Source organism: Scylla paramamosain, chromosome 33 (genome assembly GCF_035594125.1).
Source record: "Scylla paramamosain isolate STU-SP2022 chromosome 33, ASM3559412v1, whole genome shotgun sequence".
NCBI classification, from domain to species: Eukaryota; Metazoa; Arthropoda; class Malacostraca; order Decapoda; family Portunidae; genus Scylla; species Scylla paramamosain.
In genome coordinates, this window is record NC_087183.1 from 6,036,374 (window position 1) to 6,058,731 (window position 22,358).

At 38.2% G+C, this 22,358-nt stretch overlaps 2 protein-coding genes across 18 annotated transcripts; one reads left to right on the plus strand and one right to left on the minus strand.

Moving 5' to 3' along the window:
• Positions 1-1,109: 1,109 nt before the first annotated feature.
• On the minus strand, positions 1,110-12,694 carry LOC135089555 (ragulator complex protein LAMTOR5-like). Of its 6 annotated transcripts, none has more exons than XM_063985248.1 (5): positions 12,676-12,694; positions 7,793-7,900; positions 4,093-4,154; positions 3,653-3,767; positions 1,110-1,960 (listed from the first exon to the last, which is right to left on the minus strand). In XM_063985248.1, exons 2-5 carry the CDS (start codon positions 7,825-7,827, stop codon positions 1,894-1,896), a joined length of 279 nt encoding a protein of 92 aa, XP_063841318.1. In that variant the 5' UTR covers positions 7,828-7,900; positions 12,676-12,694; the 3' UTR covers positions 1,110-1,893. The 6 variants fall into 6 exon arrangements, with proteins under 6 accessions (XP_063841318.1, XP_063841319.1, XP_063841316.1 ...); XM_063985249.1 differs by lacking the exon at positions 12,676-12,694 and adding an exon at positions 8,245-8,317; XM_063985246.1 differs by lacking the exon at positions 12,676-12,694 and adding an exon at positions 8,017-8,164.
• Positions 12,497-22,357, plus strand: LOC135089554 (RNA-binding protein 1-like). Of its 12 annotated transcripts, none has more exons than XR_010261538.1 (7): positions 12,497-12,650; positions 15,179-15,373; positions 16,507-16,614; positions 17,332-18,017; positions 18,421-18,504; positions 18,860-18,883; positions 21,087-22,357. XR_010261538.1 is itself a non-coding variant. In XM_063985242.1 (6 exons), the coding sequence occupies exons 1-6, from the start codon at positions 12,634-12,636 to the stop codon at positions 21,151-21,153; spliced, it is 495 nt and encodes a 164-aa protein (XP_063841312.1). In that variant the 5' UTR covers positions 12,498-12,633; the 3' UTR covers positions 21,154-22,357. The 12 variants fall into 12 exon arrangements, 6 of the variants coding, with proteins under 6 accessions (XP_063841312.1, XP_063841314.1, XP_063841308.1 ...); XR_010261534.1 differs by having other exon boundaries at positions 12,530-12,631; XR_010261536.1 differs by lacking the exon at positions 12,497-12,650 and adding an exon at positions 12,957-13,266.
• Position 22,358: the final 1 nt, after the last annotated feature.

The window sequence follows — 22,358 nt, forward strand, 5'->3', positions numbered from 1 at the left end:
GCTCAATTTAGATAAAAATCATGGCAGATAGTGAAATGTGACACAACTCATTAAATGTTGATCATCTACTTTTCTATGGAAGTAGTGCCTAGCTAATGGATGAGTTATGAGATGTAAAGAATTGAAATTATTTAGCCAACAACAGTTTTGGAATATGTTTTCTAAGAACAGAGAAAAGCTATTTAGTGCATCACACAGTTAACTTTGTTGACTTTCCTCATATATTATAAAGAGAGAAGGTTTGATGTTGATAAATTTTGTTATCCTTAGTTTATTCAGCTATTGTTTAAGTTTTCTGCAATATTATGATATAAGGGCACTGTTATAAATATGGAGTATTGTTGTTGTTATTGTTGAAGATGAAATATGTTGGCAATTTTTCAGAATATTTATTTATAGATATATATATACATATAGGTGAAGTACTCTGAAGATTCTTCAATTATGGTATAAAATGGAAAATTTATTGTAATCATATGCCCCAATTATTTTATTCATTATATTAAGTAAAATATTCTTATCTGCAGCAAAGCTGTAAAGCAGTACACACCCAGTATTGCTATTGATCCTCTGAGAACTTTATATTTGTTTGATTGTGAATTAATGCAAACATCTTTCTGGGATTCTGTGATATGTCAAGTACATATTCTCTTTTTAATTAAGTGATGCATTACTGCTAATGCTACTTAAGAACCTGCAATTTGTATAATTGTTTTAGGAGAGCATCATACTCTTCTGAATACATACATTGTTAAACACATGAAAATATTTCTTTTAAGTAAACCACACACTCATCCTTCATGATGTGTTTTATGACATTTATCCATTTTAAAGACTATGAATAGCTAGTTCACAGGCTACTCGGGCTTTACCAGGGTTTATGATTTACAGTGAAACTGAGGTTCTTGTTGCATGATTCATGTAAACTTACTTAGAATCAGCTGTTTGACATTGTCTAACTGTGTAGCTGAACTCCATTCTACATATTATTGTTTAAAATCAGAAATCTGTTAATATCCAAAATCTTCAGATGAATTGCAACCTAAGATCAGTGTTAAGAATTTGTATTAGGTTAGGATATACACCTGTGTTAATAGGTATTTACAGAATTTTATGTTTATTTCACATTTATTAGAACATTAGTTAATTTCAAGGCATGTAAATTTATTTGTTATGCATATTTGGTACACCTATTTTAATGTAAAGGATCTAGATTTTTAAATACCTAGATCATCTGTTTTTATGATTAAAAGTGCTGGGCCATTTCTCCAAAGGTAGACAAAAGTACATATAGGGTATATTTTTGTAGGCTCACTAAAACATTCACCTAGTTAATTTTCTTGTGTGATTTAAAACGAAGTGGTTAGACATCTATGTCATCATTAATGTCCACTGTTTGTTTTGATGAAGGCAAATATTTTCATTGCACATTGCACAAGTGTCTTGGTAATCCATCTGTGGAAAAGTTGTTGGAGATTGGAACTCAACAGTTTGTAATAAAAATTTCAAATTAATAAACTCCTATTGGTTACCTTCCTGTGTAACTATTCAAAAAGATAATACATGGGAAAAAATAACAAATTAAATAAATAAATGCCTACATGTAGAATATGGTGCCTAAAACAAGTTGATTGGAATCACTGGAGGTCTTATCATGACCTTAGCAGAGTTGCCATTCTATGGTACCTTGAATGATGCACAATGCATGCACATTCTGCACAAACTTTGAATACAAGAGTTTTACATGACTCCATTTTTGGAAACAAATTCTGCAAAGTCAGCAGAATGAGGAACTGATGTTGAAAGCCATCAGGTGCAAATGGCCTTTGATCAAACTGAAGATGAATATGATTTATAAATCAATATTTGTATCTTTCACTTCAAATGCTGGGCTCATGATGTCTCTGGTGATTTGTAGACTGCTAGGGTGATGCCACTGTTGCGGTGAATAAGGCACTGACTGTTGAGGAAACAATCAGGTTAATTTATGATATCACAATGGGTTTATTTTCACTTCACTTCAAAGCTAACTATGCATATCTATACATTTGGTTTTTGGAAGGTATATATTGTTGATAAGACAGTAACATTATGTAACGGGTGAATACAAAGGAAGTGTGATATAACAAATTAATTACATAGGGAAAACAAAGTCTGAGGACAGCACTGCCATGGATATTTCTTATAAGAGATTTTCAGTGTGACATAAGGGATCAAAGGTAATGCTAATAAAAGGGAGGATGTGATAAAAGGCTGGAGAGCTGATAGGTTGCAATACACAACCTCTTAAAGCAAACTTGTTACATATACTGTATACTTACATAGTACGCATACACTACCAAACTGCCAAATCTTGAACGTTTATACCCTCATAGATGTTCTAGCCAAGAGATCAGGTTTCAGTTTACACCCTGCCACCATTGTAAATGGCACACATGATGGCACACATGATAAACAAACTTTGTTTTATGGTGCAAGAAAAAGCGTCTGGCTCATGAAAATGTGGCAACACTGGCAAGCAATTTGAACATCTGTCAACCGTCACATCTCTACATGTTATCACTCAGTTGACTCTTGATCCTATTAAGGAGTACTCATATATGCCCCACTCACCTGGAAATTGTGCCAAATTTCTTCACATCAATGTAATGTTTGAAGTGTCAATGGCACATAAGCCTGAAGTATCCCAAACCAATAAAGCTCTTATTGACTCCCTACAGAAGGGTAGTTTTGAGTCTAAGTACATTTCTAAGGAGACAGATCTGCCACAAAGAACTGTGAACAGTGTGAATCATTGGCTGAAAAGATACTGTGAAAATAATGATAATTCCACCTCTGTGAAACAAACTGCTCTGAATGAAGGTGGGTTTTGTCAAAAAGAACTTTTAATAAGGTATCAGCTGAGTGCTTCACCATTTCTCAAAGCAAGAGAAATAAAGGAAAAAATATTGGTGTGTGACATGAAACATAACAAAAAGCATCACTTTCATTGGAGGTGGGTATAAACCTGGTATGCTCCAGTTAAGGCCCCTCTCACTTGTGGCCTAGCAGTGCTTCTCAGCAGAGCCAATACTTGTAAATACTAAAGTTAAATGAGGGTTTTTACACACAACCACAACCATAAAATGTAGTGCTGCAGACCCACAAATTGTTGCCTTCATTGTAACAAAAAGTAGCGTTCCTTATCACAAAACCTTCCATTCAATTGCAGATGTGCCATTTTTAGCAGTGCATAAGTGGCACAACTGTAGTGCTGCTAATGGATAGCACTCAATTTAACATCCCCTTAAATAAGCAGAGCTTCAAACATGCATTAGCATTGCCACTAATGTGCATCAGAAACACTGCTGAAGCACAACTCAAAAGCCACCATGCACCACTGCTAAATGGCATCATGAGAAAGGGGCCTAATGCTCACAGTAACACTGGTGCATATGGGTAGTGCTGATGAAGACTTACTTACATGCCACATGGCAGTGCTGTGTGAAGGTGGCTTTACTTCAGATTGAGTTATGATTCACTTACTTGCTGAGACATGATAACATGTAGGCATGGTTACTCTGCTTAGTGATGAGACTATAGACTGAACTTGCATTGTTGCAAAAATTAGACCAAAGAAAAAGAAAAAAAAAATTGCATTAGGTGAATATACCTGTTGTCACTTTCCAGTAGGATGACAGGGTCCAGGCTGCCAGGCTCTAGCATGGCTACCCTCTCGGCCAGTGCTGCCACAGTACCTGATGATGCATTGCTGGCTTTGCCTCTAACTACAAAATAGATACAATAAATACACATGAAACACAGAAGAATGTAAAAATACTAATTCATAACAACACAAAGCATATCGTCATAAATTGCTTTAATTTCTGAGAGAATATAAAAATCTGAGCAGATGGTACTGCAATGTCACCATGGTAACATTTTGTATGATAGGATATCAACAACATTGTAATCCTACAAAAGATATCAAGTAAATGGCTTTGCACCAGTCGGGTAAACATAATACCACTTATTAGTATCTGCAGAAGTAACACTAAGCATAACTTTCCAAAGGCAAGAAAGCAACAAGCATAACACTTGTGCAAGGCTCACCTCCAAGACACAGTCCCTTATGGTCGGCACACAGCACCCCGGACACTCCTGTACTGTGCGCACTGTAGTAATAATAAAGATGAGCTTACATGATCTGAGTTTGGGAAAAAATATCATCAAGTAACACAAAAATTTGGCTGGCTTTACCCCATTTATGAATTATTCTGATTAATATGTAAAGCAGTACATGAGTAAGTACCTAATCTCATATAATTGGACTGCACTACTCAACAAAATTTGATCAAAGCAAACCACTTTCATGTCAGATCTCTAAATTGGTGAAATCCTGATATATAACATTATCTGACCTAACTGCAGCAGTGAAAACTACAAGCACCTAATAACACACACACCCTTCACTCAAAAATTCAAAATTATCATGGCGACTCCTACACCAGCCACGGAATCCCCATCTGGTGAGAGGACCACAAATGTCCCCAGGTCAGACTGCTCTTCTGATAACGACCCGAAGTGTCTTGACAACCCCCTCAACTTTTTTCTTCATTAACTTCTGCAACATTTGCAGTCTAAGATCTAATTTTCAATCTGAAGAACACCACCTCTCCTCTTCTAAATCTCATCCTCTTTTCCTCACTGAAACTCGTGTCTGAAGCAACTGGCAGTAGCCCCTTTTCTGTTCCCTCCTACTTTCTGTATCCTCATTTTCAATCCAAAGCTGAATGTTGTGTTTATGTGTACAATGACTTAACCTGCTCTTGTGCCTATGCTCTTGAATCTTCCGAGTTTTCCACCATCTGGCTATGACTACAGGGTCACTCAGACTAAATTTATCTGTGCTGTATACCTCTCACCTTATTCCTCTGATTATAAGAAATTCTTTGACTACTTCACTTCCAAAGTAGAGCACATTCTGACTCTCTTCCCTTTTGCAGAGATCTCCATTCTTGGAGACTTCAATGTTCACCACCAGCTTTGGCTTTCCTCTCCCTTCACTGACCATCCTGGTGAACTAGCCTTCAACTTTGCTATCCTCCACGACCTAGAACAATTGGTGCAACACCCTACTCGTATTCCTGACTGTCTTAGAGATATGCCCAACATTCTTGACCTTTTCCTGACCTCTAATCCTTCTGCTTATGCTGTCACCCTCTCTTCTCCACTGGGGTCCTCCGATCACAATCTCATATCTGTATCTTGTCCTATCACTCTAATCCCTCCTCAGGATCCCCCTAAGTGAAGGTTCCTCTGGCTAGTTGGAGGGAGCTGAGGAGGTATTTTGCTGATTTTCCTTGGAATGACTACTGCTTCCATGTCAGAGACCCATCTTTGTGTGCTGAGCACATAACAGAGGTGATAGTGTTTGGCATGGAGGCATACATTCCTTGCTCTTTTTCTTGACCTAAACCTTCCAAACCTTGGTTTAACACAGCTTGTTCTTGTGCTATACATGATAGAGAGGTGGCCCACAAAAGGTACTTAAGCCTTCCATCACCAGAATCTCATGCACTTTATATTTCTGCCCAGAACCATGCCAAGTCTGTTCTGCAACTAGCCAAAACTCCTTTATTAATAGAAAGTGTCAAAATCTTTCAAGATCTAACTCCCCTTGTGACTTCTGGCATCTAGCCAAAAATATCTCCAATAACTTTGCTTCTTCTTCTTCTTTCACTCCTTTATTTCACCCAGATGGCACCACTGCTATCACATCTATCTCTGAAGCTGAACTCTTCAGTCAAACCTTTGCTAAAACTCTACCTTGGACAATTCAGGGCTTGTTCCTCCCTCTCCTCCACCCTCTGACTACTTCATGCTACCTATTAAAATTCTTCACAATGATGTTTTCCATGCCCTCGCTGGCCTAAACCCTCAGAAGGTTTATGGACCTGATGGGGTCCTTCCTATTGTTCTCCAAAACTGTGCCTCTGTGCTTGCACCTTACCTAGTCAAATTCTTTCAACTCTCTCTGTCAACATCTACCTTTCCTTCTTGCTGGAAGTTTGCCTACATTCAGCCTGTTCCTAAAAAAGGTGACCATTCTAATCCCTCAAACTACCGTCCCATTGCTTTAATTTCCTGTCTATCTAAAGTTTTTGAATCTATCCTCTACAGGAAGATTCTTAAACATCTATCACCTCACAACCTTCTATCTGATCGCCAGTATGGGTTCTGTCAAGGCCACTCTACTGGTGTTGTTTTGGCTTTCCTTACTGAGGCCTGGTCATCCTCTTTTAGAGATTTTGGTGAAACTTTTGCTGTTGCCTTGGGTATATCAAAAGCTTCTGACAGAGTCTTTGATTTCCAAACTACCCTCCTATGGCTTCTATCCTTCTCTCTGTAACTACATCTCAAGTTTCCTTTCTGACTGTTCTATTGGTGCTGTGGTAGATGGTCTCCTAAATCTATTAACAGTAGTATTCCTCAGGGTTCTGTCCTGTCACCCACACCCTTCTTATTATTCATGAATGACCTTCTAAACCAAACTTTTTGTCCTATCCACTCCTACGCTGATGATACCACCCTGCACTTTTCCACATCTTTTCATAGATGTCCAACACTTCAGGAAGTAAATATTTCACGCAGGGAAGCCACAAAAAGCCTGACTTCCGATCTTTCTAGAATTTCTGATTGGGGCAGAGCAAACTTGGTATTGTTCAATGCCTCAAAAACTCAATTCCTTCATCTATCAACTCGACACAACCTTCCAGACAACTATTCCCTCTTCTTCAATGACACTCAACTGTCCCCCTCTTCTACAATGAACATCCTCAGTCTGTCCTTTACATATAATCTGAACTAGAAACTTCGCATCTCATCTCTAGCTAAAACAGCTTCTACGAAGTTAGGCGTTTTGAGACGTCTCCAGTTTTCCTCACCCCCCCAGCTGCTATTTCTGTACAGGGGCCTTATCCATCCATGTATGGAGTATGCTTTACATGTTTGGGGGGGTTCCACTCATACCGCTCTTCTAGACAGGGTGGAGTCAAAAGCTTTTCGTATCATCAACTCCTCTCCTCTAACTGTCTTCAGCTTCTCTCTCATTGCCGCAATGATGCATCTCTAGCTGTCTTCTACCACTATTTTCATGCTGTTCTTCTGATCTTGCTAACTGCATGCCTTCCCTCCTCCAGTGGCCTTGCTGCACAAGACTTTCTTCTTTCTTTCACCCCTATTCTGTCCACCTCTCTAATGCAAGAGTTAACCAGTATTCTCAATCATTCATCCTTTTCTCAGGTAAACTCTGGAACTCCCTGCCTGCTTCTGTATATCCACCTTCCTATGACTTGAATTCCTTCAGGAGGGAAGTTTCAAGACACTTACCCTTCCATTTTTACTACAGCTTCAGACCCTTTTCTGGGACCGGCATCTCAGTGGGCTTTTTTTTTATTGGATTTATGTTGCCCTTGGCCAGTGTCTCTCCTAAATAAAAAAAAAATAAAATAAAAAATGTGTGGACGAGAGTTGTCATAGAGCAGCTTTGAAAACAATGAGCATTTCTTTTTTCTGTATCATTTCAGATTTACGCCATCATACATTGGGAATGTGATTATTGCATACCTTACTGGGTTCTAAGAAACTTTATCTCTCCGAGCTTCCATGGGAAAATCATAGTTTTCGACAAATAACAAACAACAAGGAAGCACTGGTAGTGGACTAGAGAAACCCACACAAACATTAGTAACTTCTATTGAAACAAGTATTGATTCCAGTTACTGCTGTTGTCCTGAAATATCATACTTACATCTCATCCAGGCATTTCTCTAGTGGCTTCTCCATGGCAGGGAAGTAAAGGGAGGTGAGGCAAGACTGAGGGCTGTAGAGTGGCTGGCTGCGTGAGGCGGGGCGTCAGCTGATCATGAGTGTCAACAACAGATACATGATCATTATACGTACAAGTTAACCACGAAGAAAATACAGCCAATCAGATCTATACACGACAAATTTTTGGCATATGTTTCTTATTACCTTATTACCTAGTGCAGTGAGATTTAATAAGAGCCAGTTAGCTCCTCCAAGCCCACATCTTTATTTTTCCACCAGTTTTTGTTTCAGACTAGCCACAGAGGATGCGGCCACAACATGTTCGAGTAAACTATTTCATACATTCGCTACTCTGGCTGAAAAAAAAATCTTACTTCTACTTTTTTTTTTTTTTTTCAGTTGGTGTCCTCTCGTTCTTTCATTTTCACTTACCAGCATCAGCTACCTATGGTTATTTTTTTTCCATGCAGCAGCTTGTACGTCTCAATTATATATATCCCTTCAGACTTCTCTTGAGAAGGGTTGTTAGTCCTAGGGCCTCAAGTCTTTCAAGGTATCTTTTCTTTCTCAGTGCAGGTTTTACTAATTTGGTCGCACAATGTATTTTATTTTGCTTCGAACTAATGATTTATATAAGAATAACAAGGTATCTCTGTTAAGTTGTTCAAAAAAACCTTTTAAATGGAATGTGGAACTTGAACTTAGCAGTTTTCTGGCCATGTAGAACATATATCGTGAATATAATTTTGCAGGCTTATTCTATCCTTATTTTCTTATACTCGGCAATATATTTTAGCATCATCCGCATTTTAGCATCATGCCTGACAACTTAAGTTGTCAGGCAGTTGTAAGTATGCTCGATTAACATACATGATGAAAAGAATAGGTCCTAGGACTGAGCCCTGCGGTAAACCACTCCATATATCAAGCAATTCGGACAAAGTTTTTTTCTTCAGTAGTCTTTGTTTTCGGTCATATAAGAATACCTCTGTTCACTTCAAAATCTGATCCCCAGTTCCATATTTCTTAAGTATATGAAACAGCCTCTTGTGTGGTACTGTATCAGATGTCTTTTTTGAGATCTAAATACAACACATCTACACCATCATCCTCATCCAACATTTGTTTCCACGCTTCTAAAACCTCCAGTAGATTCGTGAGGCACGAACGTCCACTCTTGAACCCATATTGGCCTTCATTTATGATTTTGTTAATTTTCAGGTGTTCCACTGTAGCTTCTCTCAAAATCTTTTCAATGACTTTAACATACTTGGCTGGTGAGACTTACTGGCCTATTGTTTACCAGGTCTGATTTGGATCCTTTCTTAAATATTGCATTTATATTTGTCATTTTCCAGTCTAGTGGTATTTTATTTTCCTCACGAGTTTTACAAAATAATAATAATAATGATAATAATAATAATAATAATAATTCCCAGATGTATTTTGCTTGCATCCGCAGTGTTTTTCAAAACGTAAGCACTGGAGGATTGTCTTCACTTTTATTGGGTCAACTTTCTGATATGTTAAAATCGGTGCTGGTTTTTCGAGTTAAAGACAGGGAGGCCACTTTCATTTACTCTGACAGATACTGACTGGAAAATGTGTTAAGTAAATTTGCGGTTTCTATATCAGATTTTGTTGCGTACTATACCATCAGGTGTCTGTAGATTTCCAAATCCATACATTACTTTTAGTCTGCTGTTTACATATCTGTAAAATGCTTTCCGGTTTTTAACATCTTCCTTAGCGATTCTCCTTTCATACTTTCTTTTTTGCGTATCGGTATGCTTTTGTTGCCTTGCCTCGTTCTTTTATGTAACTCATACCTTTGCGAATTTGGACTTTCAAGAAACTTTTCCATGCAAAGTATTTATTTATTTTATTTTATTTTATTTATTTATTGTTTTCTTACCTTGTGATGTCTTAGCATTCATCCACGGTGGCTTGTTGTGTCTACTTTTTCCAGCTTTTGCTACTGTATATATTCATCATAGAATTTGTACAGTTTCTGTTTATATACCTCCCACATCTCATCCAGTGCCTTTCCATCAAGTTCTCGATTCCAGTCCCACCCCCTCATCAACTTAGGATAGTCTTTTTTTTTTTTTTTTTTTATCTCCCTTAAAAAAATAAATAAAATAAAGTAGTCTGGAAACAAAATAGCCTAGCTCATTAGTATCCATTTTCTCCTCAGTGAAGCAGACATATTCAAAATCCAAAACAACTTGGTCACTTTTTCCCAATGGACTTTCCACTTTCAAATCATTAACATTATATCCTCTGAAGTAATTACCAAATCAAGGGTAGAAGACTGGTCGTTTATAAATCTTGTAGAGATGTACATGTTAGCTAAGAAGACACTCCACAAATTTAAAAGGTATACTTTCCTCACTGCCCCTAACACTATCAATGAACCAATTTACTCTTGGTAGGTTAAAATCCTCCATCACAAGGATATGACTAGTATTGAGTCATATCAATACTATATCAGTAGTTTCCAAAACTCTATCGTTTGCTTTTCTACTGCTCGTGCTTGTATAAATACATCCCCACAAGTATCTTGCCGTTCCAATTTAGGTCAATATAGCACCAAATATGATAATTAAAAATTGTTTTCTTTCATGGATTGTTCTTCATATAAATGGGGGCTTATTATTATTATTTTATTTATTTATTTATTTATTATTTTTTTTTTTTTATGTACATACCGGACAACCCCACCACCTCCATGTAAAACTCAATCATCTGTATGCACGTTATAGTCACATTAACTTAGCAGTTTGTCACTTGTATCACTTCTCCCCAGGACTCTGTTATAGTAATTATGTATAATTATAGTAATTATTCTTCAAGTTCTACTAATTTATTTGCTAGATTTTGTGCATTAGTATAAATATATCGTAATTTAGTTACTTTACCTACATTTATGTCAATTTTATGTGTTCCTTGAAGTTGAATTTCAGGTGGCTGGGAATGTACTGCAGTGGATAAAACTAGTTTCCAAGAGAAACTATTTTATTACCCTTTATAACTGTTTCTCATCCTTGTTTTTCCGCTCCCTTAATTTATCTCTCAGTAACTTTTGTTCCTTTTTCTGAGGTGGGGTTAGGTCAGGATTAACATAAATCCTATCTTTGGGTTCAGCATATGAATGGGCATCCTTTATTTTTATATTTCTATTTATTTATTTATTTATTTATTTTATTTTGTTTTATTTATTTATTCATTTATTTATTCATTGATTTTTTTTGCTTGACCAAGCAACATATTTCTTGAAATTTAATTTTGTAAGATTACCTTTTGAAGTCTAAGCCTTTGTGCACCTGCTTCCATTTTGCCGCGTCTAAAAAGAAACTTCACTTCTACTGGCTCTTCAAAATCCATGTGTTTCCAAACTAGATCCTGAAATTTTCTTTTCTTATAATAGGATTCTCAGCTGAAGAGTCGGGAATGTTGATAGAAGCAGCTTTAGATCTTCAGTTAATGAATAACCTATATACAATAGCAAGATCATGGTCTAACAATAAACATGTAGTATTTTTAATGTGTCTATTTTTTCTTCTTTATGCTAATGTTTATCACCAGCATCACTACTGTTCATTGCCCAAAGCTATCATAATGGATTTGTTGAAGTATTCCTGTAAACGCCTGTCATCATGAATCCACTTTCAGTTTCCAATGTGGTGTTGGGATATTCTCCTACGCCTTGAGGAAATATTTCATAGGATCTATTTTATGCATCACAGGGTCAAAGAACCCCTCTACCTGGACTTTTTTTGCATCACAGGGTCAAAGAACCCCTCTGCCTGACAGCCGCTGCTGGCTGCTGCTTTTTACCAGAAAGTTACTCGTTTATTTACAAAGAAAACATCGTCGATGCTTCCAGAATATTGTACTGCGTCGCTATTGTGTCACGGCCAGACATTCTCACCTGGCCATAACAGCGTTCTACTGTCTACTCCTCAACTCATTCCTATTATAAAGTGAAATTACTTATTTATTCATCATGGAAAAACTTTGACATTCACTGTACTCTACTAGATAATAACACGTTTCTATATGTACCGTCAAATAACATGCTCTATTAATGGTGACAAAACAGAACTACTTCTGATGTATAACAATAATTATAATCGTTTTGACAGTCATAATAGGTTTTTAATCTTTGACGCGCAGTTTCTCAAAATATGGAAGGTGGCGCATGTCCTTCCTCTTCCTCACGCCAACGACCTACGAACGGATACTCTCTCTCTCTCTTTCTCTCTCTCTCTTTCTCTCTCTGTCCATTGCACCAGACTCTAAAGATGATGGAAAAGGAAAAAAAAAATAATAATAACAAGAAAAGGAATGTATAAATCTAAAAAATGATGTGACAACAACAACAACAACAACAACAACAACAAATAATTCGATTGGTGAAAATAACACTATCAAGAGTCTCTTTGACAAAGTAATTTTTCATTAAAACTATATTATTCTATTTCACTTGAACAAAATTATTGGTAGCTATATATCTCCAGCCATTGTCCACTGTGTCATTCACCCCTCGTACTCTCATTCCTTAAAACTAACACGCAACGCTAAAAAGGCAGATTGAGTTTAGCTATTTTAGTATGGCGGTTGGGAGCCGAATATGTTTGCTATTGGAAATGGTAAAGTCATCCTCGCTTTATTAAAAGTCAAAATTTTATAGATATAATATACATTCTTTCTTTTGAATACGTAGTAAGCACGAAATGCACACCAAGCCAACCCGAGGCCGCCGAGCACGTAGGCTTGCGAACAGACACAGAGAAGAAGCTCTGGGGACAAGCGCGTATGTTACGTTCCGCTTCGTAAGTATCAATAATATTCACTTACTTGCTTTAAGATATACAGTGTAAACCCACTGCAGCATTCTATGTTATCCATAAATGTACCATGCAACAAAACAAATCGGGGAAGGTTTCGCTGCAAGAAGAATGTTCGAACTGATAATGGTGGCGCCTGGAGGTATTTGCCTAAATTACTTATTGCATTTTTTTGTGATTATGGCGGTGCAATGCTGAGCTAATGCATCATTCCTAACTGTAAACAATGTACATGTGGTTTTGATGCCGGGTGAGTTAAAGGGCGGTGGATTTAGACGGCAATAGTATAATAAAGCAGTAATAGTGGCAGGTACACCACCGGTGGGGAAGAGGGCGGCGGGGCGTCCCGTACTCCCGTCCCTCCCGCCGCCACTCCGCTTTCAACTTCGTGACGGAAGGGTGGGCCAGTTTTCACCCACAGAAAACAACTTAACGCGGCCTTTCACAGCATATACAAACCGAAATACAAGTTTCGCAGTGTTTACTGAATTGCTGGGCAATCTTTGGACACTCCCAAACCGGTCCTGAGAAAACTGCGGTGGTGTTGATCTGGCGTGTGAAATCGTAAAGTTCAGCCGATTATGATGTCTGTTCCGAAAGGGTAAAGTTTATACTGGTGTTACTTTCTTCCGTTGTGATGTTATGGTGTTGATTTAACAAGTGTGCTGAATATAATATGCATATAATGTTTAATGTTAGGGATAGTGTGACGAATGCAGGTGGTGTGACCTTGAACATTAGATACGTGGCTTTGGAATGAAAAATTATGGGTGGAGCTCTCTCTCTCTCTCTCTCTCTCTCTCTCTCTCTCTCTCTCTCTCTCTCTCTCTCTCTCTCTCTCTCTCTCTCTCTCTCTCTCTCTCTCTCTCTCTCTCTCTCTCTCTCTCTCTGTGTGTGTGTGTGTGTATGTATGTATGTATGTATGTATGTATGTGTGTGTGTGTGTGTGTGTGTAGAATGCGGACTCCGTTTACACACACACACACACAAATATATATATATATATATATATATATATATATATATATATATATATATATATATATATATATATATATATATATATATATATACACAGTAAATTTGCAGTTTCAACCTGTACTTCATCCCTAACCTGTTGGACCCCTCCATAAGGTAAACTAACCTAAGCTAATCTAGCATTTTGTAACCTAACTGGGTGGGGCTTCGCCCACCCAGGTCTCCCATAAGGTATATTAACCTAATCTAACATGTTGTAATGGGGGCTTCCCCCACTGGAACCCCCCATAAGGTAAACTTGTTATTAATTTTCAGCAAGGTAAAATGGTGATAGAAATACTCCAAGCAGTGAGATGTAGCCCTGCAAAGGGCTCTAGTTACATATGGTGTATTGGTTGAAACAGCAGTAAAACCACACACACACACACACACACACACACACACACACACACACACACACACACACACACACACACACACACACACACACACATATATATATATATATATATATATATATATATATATATATATATATATATATACACACACACACACACACACACACACACACACACACACACACACACACACACACACACACACATATGTATAGATGATGAAGTTATGAAATACAGTAGAGGTGAACAGAGAAAATATCCAGAGTTCTTTCTTTTCTTCACTTTATTTCTTGCAATGTTTCACCTTCACAGAAGACATCTTCAGGCTAAAATATATAATTATATTTAGTACAACATTAGAAAAAAATATAATTCAAAAATGATAAGGGCAAAAATAATAATAATTGTACTCATTATGGGTTATTGTTTTTGCTCTTATTTTTTAAAACTATATTTTCTTGATGTACTAAATATACTTATATATTTTAGCTTGAAGATGCCTTCTGTGAAGGTGAAATGTTGCAAGAAATAAAGTGAAGAAAAGAAAGAACTCTGGATGTTTTCCCTGTTCACTCTCTCTCTCTCTCTCTCTCTCTCTCTCTCTCTCTCTCTCTCTCTCTCTCTCTCTCTCTCTCTCTCTCTCTCTCTCTCTCTCTCTCTCTCTCTCTCTCTCTCTATATATATATATATATATATATATATTTGAGAGAGAGAGAGAGAGAGAGAGAGAGAGAGAGAGAGAGAGAGAGAGAGAGAGAGGTACTTGAATTAGGTGTAAAGTTTGCCTAGTTGGTAGTAATGTGTGAAGTTACCTCAGAGAATTTATTTCAGGAGGTCTTCGTCAAATTGGCTAGATTGGCTAGTCTTACTCATTATCTTTCCCTGTTCTGATTTTAAATATGGTTGACTTGTTGTTCGAATGACTGATAGTGACAGGCGGTAAGTGATGAGTCATTAATATTAGGAGTTCACAGATAATGACAACCAAGTCTAAATCCACAGCAAGACAAGGTGAAAAGACAAAATTTTCTGAAACACCTGGTTAAGTAGATCATTTCTGCTTGTTATTGATTTGTGCTGTACTTCTGTCTTGGTAACTTTCATTGATTGCTTAACTTGCTTCTTTCTTAACAGAAAAATGAGGACTGAGTGCAAAGTGTATGTGGGGAACCTTGGCAATGCTGATGCCAAGCATGAGCTGGAATCAGCTTTCTCCAAGTATGGCCCTCTGGTCAATGTGTGGGTAGCCCGCAATCCCCCTGGGTTTGCCTTTGTTGAGTTTGAGGACCCAAGGGATGCTGAGGACTCTGTGCGGGCTCTGGATGGCACGTAAGTGTTACCATCCCTTCTTGGATGTTGTTGTGTTTTGAGAGGGTGAGGTGTAGAGTTTTTTGTTTTGACAATTAGTCATTGTTCTTTAAATAATGAAAGATGTTCAGCACTGTTGAATGCTTAAGTACTTTGAAGTTGATGACATTTTCATGTGAAATATGAAATAAAATTGTGATGGCAAGACACTGGGTGCGAAGTTACAACATATTTTATGTAACTCAAAATGCCATTAGTATTTTGATCTTTTCTTTCATCCCTCTGATCTTTCTAAAATTTCTGATTGGGGCAGAGCAAACTTGGTATTGTTCAGTGCCTCATAAACAATTTCTCCATCTATCAACTTGACATAATCTTCCAGATAACTATCCCTTCTTCTTAATTGAATATCCTTGGTCTGTTCTTTACTTGTCTAAACAGGAAACTTCACATCTCATCACTAGTTAAAACAGGTTCAATGTAGTTAGGTGTTATCTGCCAGTTTTCTCTCCCCCACAGCTGCTAAGTCTGTGCAGGAACCTTATTCATCCATGTATGGAGTACACTTCACATTTATGTGGGGCTCCAGTTATACCACTCTTCTAGATAGGATGGAATCAAAAGCATGTCATCCTAACAACTCTCCTTTGTCTTCAGCCTTTCTCTCATCGCTGCAGTGATGCATCTTTTACTATATTCTATGCTATTTTCACACTAACTGCTCTTCTGATCTTGCTAACTGCATTCCTCCCCTTCTCCTACAGCCTCACTACACTAGACTTTCTACTTTGTCACATCTATTCTGTCCACCTTGCTAATGTAAGAATTAACTAGTATTCTCATTCATCCTTTTTTCTGGCAAATTCTGGAAATCCCTACCTGCTTCTGTGTTTCCTTCTTTTTATGACTTGGAACTTTTTCAAGAGGGAGGTTTCAAGACATCCTCCAATTTTGGATAAACCATTTTTGGCCTCTCTTTGGGGACCGGCAGTGTCAGTGGGCATTTTTGTTGTTGTCCTTGAACAGTGCAACTCTTATATCAGAGAAAAAAAGACAGCAGCCACAATCTTACATCACCAACATTAGCATAACACCATTAACACCACCAACACAAACTCAGCTCACAACAGTCCGCCTCCCTTGTCTGCACACAGTCGACTATGTGGTGTGAGGGTGAAGGTGGAAATGTCAACTGGACGTTCTCGCCGTGACCGCTTCCACTCTCCTCCACGGCGAGGGGGCGCCGGCGCAAGGAGATCAAGGTAAGATTGGTCCCCATTCTTTTCTCCTTGTGGGCAGGAGCTCAGGTCACTTATTTTGAAACATAATGTATTTGTTTTAAAGCTTATTGGTTTTGAGTATTTACCAAAAATGATAAAAAAAAAAACTCATGTGACTACATTTATTCTTCAGTATTCTGATTTCACATTCTGGATCATAGGTTGGCCTTTTATTTAATTTTTTTTCAATTTCCCATAGTCTTGCCAGTTAGTATAGGCAGGAGTATGTGGACACTGATGTCAGAGTTTGGTCATACAGACATGAGGGGGTGTTTGTGGGCCATTGTTCTTAATGGTATCTTTCAGCTTCCTTCAGTGAACTCTGTGGTAGAATCACAGAATCACTGATTGCATCTATTCTTTTTGCTGGATTTTCCTTTTTTTTTATGTATCATTATCATTTTTCTTTTTTTTTCTTTTTTTTTAAAGGGATGGGACAGAACACATCACCAGTGCAAATCACACAACTTGTAGGCTACTTTCTTTAGCATCACACTGTCTGGTCACAACATTATTCACATTGATTCTAGTTCTTACTCAGTTCAGAAAACTAACTGAATTATGGTGTAAGCTTCAATTAATATTTAGCCTGCCATTTTAAGTGATTATATTTCTTATCAATCTCATAATTTAAGTTGTAAACGACAAGAGAAGTGATTTTAAGAGACCATGTTAATTTTGGTGTGTGGCCCATTACAGGAATATCTGGCCCCAATTTCTTCTTGTTCCACCACCTACTCCTACTGTTGCTCCCACACCACCACCACCACCACCACCATCACCACCACCACAAGTACTGCCAACACCATCTCCATCACCACCTCTAGCAGTAGCAGCAGCAGCAGCAGTCTGTCAGCAGCCTTGCGGGTCTCCTCCAACCTTGAGCTGGTCCCGAGTTCGGATCCACTGGCCTTCCAGCCTCCTGCAACCAGCCTGACCAGAAACCAGCAGCTGGTTGTCCCTCAGAGGCACTTTCCAGTCAGCTGGGAATAATTTTTCCCCACTAACTGGGCTGGGCCAGCTGCTGGTTTCTCTTCAGTAGTGGGGGCCAATCTCACCAAATTCTCATACGCCCGACAACGCTAAAACGCAGCGTGGGCCCCCGCCCAGCACTCACCCGCCCCTGAGTACTCCATTTGACCTCCCTCCTCGCCTCTGAACCCCCGGTGCCCAGCCATCACACGGGGCTTTTCCAGCGTTGACCTGCTGTAGGCCAGCCATGCCACTGTCGGTCAAGGGTGTTTGCCCCCACTTTCTCGCGTACGGCGCACACCCACCTGGCTCAACATAACTGCTACTACTACTACCACCTACTACTACCACTACTACTACTACTACTACCACCCTGTCTGTTTGAACATCCTATCCATAGTCACAAACTACAGGTTTGTGAATGCTATTCAAATGTAGGTATTCATCCTGTGAGTAAGGATGGTGGTACCTAGAGGAGTGAGTGTTGACCCCTTGAAGAGTCATTTATAACTTAAAACTTGCCTTGAGCGAATGACTTAAACAGTTGTCATGGTTCAGCCCAGGTGGTCGGTGGGAGAGAAGTAACCACTTTGTGGCCATTAGAGAGAGAGAGAGAGTTCAGCAGTTCACTTTCCGTAGATGCAAGACTGGACATATACTTTACCCTAATCAGTTTTTTACAGCCTCATATAAAGTGGAATTCCATGTTGCTAAAGCAGTGTTGTTCCAATTTCGAGACAGTGATGACATCCAGCGTATAAAGTTTTGTTATGTTTTGGTATATTTTTTTTATTTTTGCTCTTCGGGTCATTTCAGGTCGCGCTCCCCACGGAGGTTTGGGGGCAGCCGAGGACGATCGCGCTCCCGCTCCCCCAGGCGCTCCAGGTCCCGCTCCCCAAGGTAACGGTCTTGACTTTCTTTTACTTAGAATACTCCATACAAAACCCAGGCACCTTCATCCCTTAAAACAAGCAGCAGCAAGGTTACTATTTAGCTTGGTTTCACGTCCTCATACACACACACACACACACACACACACACACACACACACACACACACACACACACACACACACACACACACACACACACACACACACACACACACACAAAACAGCCATTGATAATTATTTTCATTATAGCACCACCAACCTTAACAGGAACAACATATGTCATTGTTGGATGTTGCAGCTTACAAACACACTATGGAATTCTCCCTCCTTAGAATGCTTACTGAAAATGCTCACTTTTTTCAGGCCAGCTCGCCGTGGCTCCCCAAGGTGAGGGTTATTTCTAAATTATAAAACTGATTCTACTCAATTCCTGTAACAAGAGTCTGAGATAGGTGAGTGCTTTCAGATAAGATGGTGTTTTCAGGGATGGAGTATTCACATTTGAAATTCATAATGGAACACATTAGATGCAGCATTTCAAAGTATACATGCTGCTCTTTGGAGTCAAAAGATACCTGTATTTGTTTTTAAATCCTTGGACTAGTATTCATATTCATTGAATATTGAATAATCAGTCTGAAATTATCATTTGTTTGGTTTACTTCAGTTAGAATGAATGGAAAGGGAATTGAACATTGGTTTACTATCATGTTGGAAACTGAACTAATTCATGCAATTCTATACATGATATATTTGATATCCTACAAGTGAAACTGGCACCAGTCAATCAAGTATCATTGTATAACAACACTTATCATCTGCAAGAAGCTAGCTTTTCACTTTGACTTGTCTTGAATACTTTCTTGTAGTGTTTGCTATTTTAAAAGTATTCTTGTTCACATGTTGTGGTCTTTAGAATTACTAAACACTATCCCTGGTGCCTTGTTTTTACTCAGTGGAATATCTAATGCAGATTTTACACATGACAGGTGAGGGACAACAGAGGGAAACTATATATTGAGGTGACTGAGTGGAAGTGTCTGGTTTATAAAGACGTTGATGCTGCTTTGGAGACATTTTTTCTCCTCCTCAAGTGATGGTGTTTATGGAGATAGTCCACCTTCCCTTTCTTAGTGGCACAAGTATACACTCACTTTCTTTTTATGAACAGTATCATAATTTTCCTTTTTAAAAGAAGTGATGGGCAGTATTGTGTTGGAGAAATATTTCATTTTCATGTGTAGGAGACATGGACCTTAGTATTTTGAGAGGTTGCTGCCAAACCTTAATTTTAAGTTTGTTTGGTCTGCTTCTTGCTATTGTGCTGCTTTGATTTGTGTGCTGTTTTCATACCATTGAAAGTGTGATCTTATTAATGAAAATAGTACAGTGGTAACCTACTTTAATGAACCAACACTTATCAGATTTCCTTATAATGAACTGTTTTTATTAATTTGATTGAAGAGCTATGATGAAAATGGAGCAGGAGTGTCAGTCTTTATCATGTCTTTAATGTGGGAAGTTGTGTTGCATTTGGCTGCTGTTTGCCGGTAACTCTTATTCATGAGTTGGTTAAGTAGAGTGAGAAAATGGAAAAAGATATAGCTATAGGTGTTAAATATAGCGTGGTGGCAGTGTACACTTTAACAGCAGCTGTCACACATGTGCTGTCAGGTGCCTAGCCCCATGTTGGTCATTTCAGCACCCAAACACCATGTGGTGTCATCCTTGTCTTTTATAACTTATCACCTTGGTGGTGTTTAAGCAAGTAAAACCTGGAAGAGTGATGAGAGGGATTAGTGACCAAGGTAATCATCCTTATGTCACTAGGAAGCAGACAAAAGCCAGTTTAATGTAGAGAATATTTTCTTTTGATGGTAGCTTTCTTTAGGCAACATATCCATCTTCATGACCAGATTAATAAAAAACAAAATGAGACTATTTATTTATTTTGTACCATGTAATGGATTGTGTTGAGTGGCAAAATTAGTGTTAACTATAAGCCAGGAATAAATTATCTCCAAAGGCACACATTTCAAGACATCATAAAGAATTAAGTCTGGAGCCTACTATATTTGTTAAAGCAGTTCACCACTGTAATTATTTCATCAGTTAATGTATTTTCTTAGAAAATAACTTTGCAAGTTTTATTTTCTTAAGTCTTGTTGCCGTTAATGAATTCTTTCACAAGGTGTAATCTTTTTTATTCAGTAATATTTTGTCTGTATTTGAATTATGGGACTGAACTATTTGCAAAGATTATATTTTGTTTCCTTTCTCATATATTGAGCTAATGCTCAACATTATGGATAACATGTATGCATTGAGTGAAGTGCCGTAGATGCATTGATTGGAGTGCCTTACATGACACCTTTTCATTCAGAGATGCAGGTTTTATTGTCCTCTTGGAATCTTTTGCTGAAACCTTCACTGTCCTTGTCTTATGTGAATTGTTTTGATGGTCTTCTTGCAATGGTAGATGTTTTTTGTAGGATGCAGTTTGTTCTCTAGAATAGTATTTTGGAGAATTTATCTTATTACAATCCAGCAATGTCTGAGGATCACTACTGCCAACACTTCACTGCCATAGGTATGATGACTACCACCGCCGCAGTGAATCACCACAGCCCAAGAGGCGCTCACGCTCGAGGTCATAAGTCCAGGCTGTCTGTTGGACAAAGGCTTGGAGTGGCTGGCCACAGAAGAGGGATGTTCCAGAAAGTGGTATTTGGTGTGGCCAACACAGCGTATATTTTTTTATGGGTGGTGAGTTAAAACTGAATGGTGGTGACTGTCTAGTAAAGTTGTTTGTGGACTAACTCAGCTGATGGTCTCCAGCCAGAGGCCCTGTGTAGTCCTTGGCAGTGCACTGAGGATTGATAAGACACCACACTGCAGAAGCTGGTGGTGACTTGTATCTACTTTGCCTCTTGGATCATTCACTGTCCTCCCCCATAAGTGGTCGTTATGCATTGTCCCTTTTGATATATAAAAAAAACACCTAAGGCTTGATTATTGTAAAAGGTAGTAATAAGGTCAGCTTTCTGCTTTTTATTTTACAGAGGATCATCTCCAATTTGTGGATAAAGCTTTCTACCTGAACATTTTGTCTTTGAACATTTTTCTTCTCTTTAATAGAAGGTTTTGGCACTTGCACTTGATTTTCAGTCATGATGTTCATTTCAAATCATTAGTGTATAAGGAGATAAATGTGTTTCATTACAGCAATCTTGTAGCTTTCATGATCTTTCGGTTGTATTTACTTATAAAAACAGTACTTCTTGATGTTAGATTCATCACTCAAATTGCTAAAGATGCCCAGTGCTTCATGATGCAAGCTTTGTAACGGAACAAATCTCTTCCTAATTGCAAGGTGCACACATCAAGTTTGTGTTGTGAAGTTTTGCAAATTTGGTAAGTTTGTGTGGTGGATTATCTCAGACTTGTCATGCTTACTACATTTGTAAAATTAGAAAACAACTAACTGTTTTAGACCATAGTAGAGAACCAAATGGTATGGTCCATTTCAAACTGTGATGCTTATTATTTTTTATTATTTTTATTTATATATGTATTTTTTTTTATAGTTTGATATTGTCTTTGGTCTGCAGAAGGAATGCAGTGTTTTGCCAGTCACTTTATTGGGTGCAAAGCCCATGAGTGTGTGGCACTTGACAGCCTTCCCCCTGCCATCATACCATGTAGTTCACTTACCAGGAATTTATGTACAATTGTCTGTGGAAGTATAAAATATTCTTATGTAAGCTTTTTTTTTTTTAACTTTTTTCCATGCCAGTAGATTTTCTTTTCTAAGCATTTCAATTATGTTGAAGAAAATAGATTATCCATACCTGATCAAAAG